The following is a 6,000-nucleotide window of genomic DNA, read 5'->3' as shown; positions in this document are numbered from 1 at the left end:
ATCCCCAAACCCCATCCCCACCGCCCCCTCCCCGGAGCCACCACCCGCACACCCCCCTCCCCTCACCCCCACCACCGCCCCTCCCGCCTCCATCTCCCCCCTCCCCACAGCCCCCTCCCGCCCAGCCGCTCGGCCCCTCCCACACCCTTCGGATACGCCTCGCGATTGGTCCGACCCTCCCGTCACTCCGCGACGGCCGCGCTCTGCGATTGGCCGGCGGCGCCGTCAGTCTGCGGCGGGGGCCGCGCTCGGCCCCTTGTTGTCAGGGCTCCGTGCGGGGCCGCGGCCGCCGTTGTTGCCGTTAGCGGCGGGTGAGGGCAGCGCCGCCTCCGGCCTCAGCCCACGGGGGAGCGGGGCGCCGCCGCCGCACCATGGCCACCAGCACCACGGGCTCCACGCTGCTGCAGCCCCTCAGCAACGCCGTGCGCCTGCCCGTCGACCAGGTGAGGCTGAGGGGAGCGCCCAGCCATCCGCTGATGCATTTGGGGGGGGGGGGGGGCACGCACCGAGCCCGGAGCCCTCTCATCGCCTCACACCCCCCCCAATCAGCCTCCTGTGAGGTGAAAGGGGGCGACCAGGATCCTAGAGTCGGTTTTTGGGGTGTGGGGGGTGTGGGGTGAGCCCCCCCGGCAGCCACAGCCTGTGGTGGCTGGGTATTGTGTGGTAGGAGGGGTCCTGGGGGTGCTTGGTGGGGCTGGGGAATTAATTTTATTTTATTTTATTTTTGTGTGGAGGTTTTGTATTTTTTTTTGCTTTTGGGGGGGATTGGGGTGGTGTGGGGTGGTTGTGGGGGGAACGGTGCCCTATAGGGGCTTATATAGGGGCTTATAGGGGATGTATATTTATAGGGGCTTATAAAGGTGTGAGGGGTTTGGAAGTGGCTCCTCGCTTACAGCACCGAGGAACTTCCTATGGGGAATTCTTGGGGGAAAAAATAATCGGTGGTAACGTGTGAATGAATGGAGCAGGTCAGGAGGTGCCCTCACGTAGAGGGAGGTGGTGGTTCCTCTCTGTAAAACGAGTGGAAAAAAGCAATGGGATGCCAAACACAGAGCGAGGAGCGCGTTTAGTGACTTTTGGAAGTGCCCAAACTACGTGCTTTTTCTCGTTTTCCTTCCTTTTGTTCAAACGGAGGTGAGGCAACCTGAGGTTAAATACACCTACGGAAATATCTCTTCTAGAAACCTGCCAAAAGCCGGTGGATTTGAGCCGGGCTGGTGGGGTGGATGTGGTGCGCAAGTTGCGGTGCTGCCCGCATCCTGGGCTGGTGGTGCCACATGGCTCCGTGCCTCCGACCTGTGGAGTCCTTCCAGGCAGGTGCCACACACAGATTGCCATTAAATGGGCACTTCCTCAGGGTACCGTAAAAGAAATAATAAGAGGTGACCCTCTCTTCGTGGCGTGATGCTGGTGTCGTGTAATTATCTATTCATAACAGCAGCCATAAATTTAATGGCTTCGTGACGTGGTGCTGCTTCTACCCAATTTATTTTAAGTCCTGCTGATATGGCATTTTGATGGTAATGAAGTTACTTTTTATCAAAGCCTGGAAAACTTCCCTGTATTGAATGTGTTGCAACAGATGCCCCTGGAAAGGCAAGATGGTTTTGTAAAGCGCTGTGCTTGAAGCTCTGAAGCTTTGGGGGATAATCACAATGGAGGGTGGCTAACCACAGGGTTTAAAAGACTTTCTGATAAGCGGCTAAAAATATACATGTTTTGTTTTTTCCACATCAGTGGACCATAGAAAATGCAGGCCCAGGTGTGTGTGAAGAACCTTGTGACTGAAGCATGAATTGAAGGGTTATAGGATTATGCAGCACTAAGGAGAATGCACCTTTAAGTGATCACAACAAGCGAAAAACCCAACACTCAAAGTCAGATTTCTGTAACCTCTCAGCTTAAGAGTCTGTCTTGATCGTAAGCTTGTAATACAGGAAGAATGTGAAATGTGTTCAGTGTAATCAAATCAAACGTGGGGGAGAATGAGGGCAGAGAAGAGAAAGTGCTGATACTCTGTGTGTGTGCTCAAGGGTTATGTGTGGCATTCAGTGATACTATACACATACCAGGATGAAAATGTAGCTGTGTGTGTGAGGAGAAAAGAAATAAAAGAAGAAAAAGGGGGTTCTGATTAGTAAGTAGGTTGTTCTACTACCTAATCCAAGCAGGTACTTGAAATGGGGGCTCTAGAGCGATGTGCAATAGTAGCACTTGGATAGAGATGGGCGAGATTTGTTTCTCCACTTGTATGTTTTGGTTTTGACCACAAGTAGATGCTAATTATATGTGAAATGCCATGATCTACAATTAAGCCGTTAGGTTCTGTAATTATCCTGCCCTAAAGTTTTACCGAGGGCGGAGGTGTGGAAGTCTGGGAGCCAAATCCAGATAGCGTGTGTCAGTGCTTCTCTGCTGCCTGGGTATTCAAACAAACGGCCCGAAAAGCTCGCCTTTTTGGCAGGGAATGTAAGTGGAAACTTCAGTGAAAGGTGAAGCTTCTCTCTCTAATTTCAATCTAATCAATCAGATCAGAATTCATGTGGTTGAGCGAGAGGAATCAGTTCCTTTTGGACTTCACATTTGGTGGAGCTGGGGGCACGGACCTACGACTGGCTACATGCCAGTTAGGGACCAGTGTGGAAGATGCGGAGTGACAGCTCCACCGGAGCCCTTTGGCATAGTTGTAAGAAGAAGAATCTCCTCTGTGCCCAGCTGTGTTGGCAGATAAAAGCTTTGTTTCTTTAAGATTGCTCTTCCTCGACTTTTCCTCTTGGTACCAGAGTACCAGTTAGCTACTGGAATGGAGAAGAACTCGTTTTCCTCTTCTGTGTGTATCCCCCAACAGGGTGTTACTGATAACTTGCCGCGGTGTTAACCCTTCCTTTAGCTCTTCTCTTGCACTGAGGTAACTGAACTGTCTGCTTGGAAAAGTTAATGCATTCTTCATGGGCTGCTTCCCTTATTAAAGAGGATTTTTGTTCTTATTACTTGCAGCCCTTTGCATCTAGGGAAGATGGTTGGTATGAACAACAACCTAGAAGAGTCTCTGTAGGTTTGGGAAGACAAACTTGCCTACTTCTTGTGTATTTTGTCATAGCAAAAAGTTTTTTGCACTCCATGGGGGTGAAAAGCCTAATGTAAGATCTGTCTTTTCACTTCTTGGAGCACCAAAGTTTGCTGCTCAGCAAAGGAAGCGTCCTGTTGATGACAACTGTCTTCTTGGGTCCTTAAAGTTAATGAAGAGTGAACGCACATAATTGCACCGCTGTTCTCCTTCTGTCTTGTTGGAGGAGAGAGGGAATAAAAGTAACGTCCTTCCTCCCCCTTACAGATAAAGAGAAGTGTGGCGAGAATTACCATGAAAGGATGGCTGCTTGGGGATTCTATGTTGCATAATGCATCAGGGTTGCAATTTCACGTGTTTTATTACTGTCTTGTTTCTCACCTGTGCTTCTAGTTTTCTTGGCTGTCTAGTTTTCCTGTCATGTCTGTGTGTCTGCTGCTTTCTTCCTTCTCCGAGGTGAAGCCTTGACAGGATAGCGTGCTGGGCTGTGGTTCATTTTTACTTCTGGCACTGTCTTGCTGAGTATATCTTGGCAAATAGCTTCTATTGCTGATGTATCAACTCTTCTGCCATTAAATTGGAGGCATTTAAATTTGTGCTGAGATGAGAATGGTCCTAGGAGAGCAGAGCTTTCTTCTTGGCTTTGGGTCTCCTCGGGGTAAGTCAAGTTCAGAACTTAATCTCTGCTCTCACTGTTTCCACCAGAGGGAGCAAAAATTTTTTTTTGTCTGAAAATTGGCAAAAATTAGTTGAAATATTCCTGCGGTTCATTTGCCATAGAAACAGCCAACCATTGTAAAGGAGGAGCTGGCAGGGAGATGGGAGGTCGGTAACCACAATACGTGAGCCTCAGCTGTCGGTGTGGTTGTCTGAGAGATTGATCTTGAGATTTGCAGTTCTGGGCTGGGGAGCTGGATCAGCTAACTGTAGTGATCATCTGCTAGATAAAAGAAAGAGTGTAGCCGTGGTGTAGCTATGTGGAGATATGTGGATCGAATAAAATATTGTGTGTGGTTATACACCTCACTTAAGAAATAAAGATAAGCAGCGTTTTTCGACACAAGTCACCAAATTTCCTTGCTGTTTTTCTACTTGTTTTCTCTTCCCACACTAATTTTAGCTTTTATTTGAATAATTTGCTTATTTGTGTAGAATAGATAGAATTTTCTACATGAGCGCTACCAAGATTTGCAGAATCTAGACTGACCTTTTTAAAGAATAGGCATAAAAAGCTACATGAACCATATAAACTTCCTTAATTTAGAGATTGCAGGCAAGCCTGCTGCATCTTCACATCACTTGCAGCGTGCATTTCCCCGTGCAGAGGGTTTGCCTGAGTTCCTTTCAACGTGCCCTGACTGCTTGGCCTGCAAACAGTGAGTATTGATGCACGCCGAGCCTTTACCTTTCTCCTTCTTGTCCTCAAGAGTAGGCAAAATCTTATTTTTTTCCCCCTTCATATATGCATATGTTTGGTGAGATGTATCTGTTTTTGTTTTTTTTTTTTTTTGACTTTATTTGGATGCTTCAGAGATGAGCCACAGCTGGAGCTTGTGTAGAAGACCAGGCTTGGAGCTGGTATGGGGCATCATTTTGCTTAGCAGCAGCATGCGCCCAGTTTGCCTGCAGGAAGCATCTGGACACACATCTCTTGTTATTTTCCAAAGTTTTAGGCATTTGTGATGCCTTAGTCTCCCTTGTTTTCTACCCAGGCAACCTAACGTAGCCTCCTGAGGGCTGAAATGCTTTAGTCTAATGAAAGCCTTTTTGTTCAAATATAGGGGAGAAATTAAAGAGTTTGTCTAGCCATCCAGAATTTGTGTTAGACCTCATTTGTATTAAGAATTACAACACTGATAATAAATAAAAAGACCAAGTGAAGAGTACCCCAGGTTTTATTCTTCCTTACCATTGATTCTGTGTGTAGCTGTGAAATATGAAGCAACATATTGATTTTTCTCCCCTCCCGATGTAACCCAGGAAACTTATGAGTAATAGAAGTGAGTAAGAGTGGTATTGATGGGTGTGTAAAATCTAAACACCGCAGATAAGGGAGCGGTAGGACGAAAAACCTCTGCCCCTGCTTTGTGCTGGTCTTTCCTTATCTGCTGCTGGCAGCAGTCGGAAGAATGAAGGGTGTGAAGCAAAGCAAGATCTCCTGTGACAATCCACACAGGCTGCAGGGTGTGAAAAGAAGCCAAAGGAAGTGCCCATGTCATTTCTGTGTGTGCCATGCCCAAGGAATGGATGGTTCAGATATTTTAGACTTGCCACTGAAGTGCAGGGATATTTTTACCTGTTTCTTAACTTCCCTTGAACTAGTGGAAGGGAAGGAATGCATCATTTTGTGGGTCCAGTCTCTCTGCAGTGACACCTTTTAATGGAATTTAGTGCTCAGGTGTTGACTTAACTCTCTGGGTGTTGCTGGTTGGAATTGCTCTGTCGTGCGAGAGGTGTGGAGAAAGATGGAGTTGGAATAAAAGAGAAGAAAATCAATGGGAGAAGCGACTGCCTTGAAAAAAGGAGCGGGAGCTGCAACAGAACTGGAAAAGAAAAGACGACAGACACTGGATACGCTGCTGGAGAAGATGGATCAGCTGCTGGGTGGAGGAAAGTCTTGGTGCAAACCTCTGGTTTTGACACTGATGAACGCTGTTGCAAAGACATAAACCATATGTCTACTTCAATTCTTTAATTTTTACGGAGGCAGCAGTGAGTTTTCATGTTGGTACTGCCTTGCTCATGTTGAGAGTGGGGATTTCTCACGGTTTATGTGAAGTAGTGGAAAAACTCGAGCGTAATTCCAGCCCGGGGTTTCTGCAGTAAGCATCTAAAATAAACAGGCTTTACCTGAACAGCCTGGAGTCACCTGCTTTGTTTTGTCAAACTGTTTTTCCCTTCCTTAGGCAATTCATTTAGCTGGTATTTAAAAA

At 47.3% G+C, this 6,000-nt stretch overlaps 1 protein-coding gene across 1 annotated transcript in view; it reads left to right on the top strand.

Moving 5' to 3' along the window:
* Window positions 1–222: 222 nt before the first annotated feature.
* MBOAT2 (membrane bound glycerophospholipid O-acyltransferase 2) overlaps window positions 223–6,000 on the top strand; it is a 92,123-nt gene continuing 86,345 nt past the window's right edge. The window contains exon 1 of the mRNA XM_027455207.3: window positions 223–443. Coding sequence (XP_027311008.2) covers window positions 372–443 — 72 coding nt within the window. The 5' untranslated portion in view covers window positions 223–371. The remainder of the gene's footprint in view (window positions 444–6,000) is intronic.

Source organism: Anas platyrhynchos, chromosome 3 (genome assembly GCF_047663525.1).
Source record: "Anas platyrhynchos isolate ZD024472 breed Pekin duck chromosome 3, IASCAAS_PekinDuck_T2T, whole genome shotgun sequence".
Classification (NCBI taxonomy): Eukaryota; Metazoa; Chordata; class Aves; order Anseriformes; family Anatidae; genus Anas; species Anas platyrhynchos.
The sequence above is the reverse complement of the archived record's forward strand: the minus strand, read 5'-3'. Positions and strand labels throughout refer to the sequence as shown.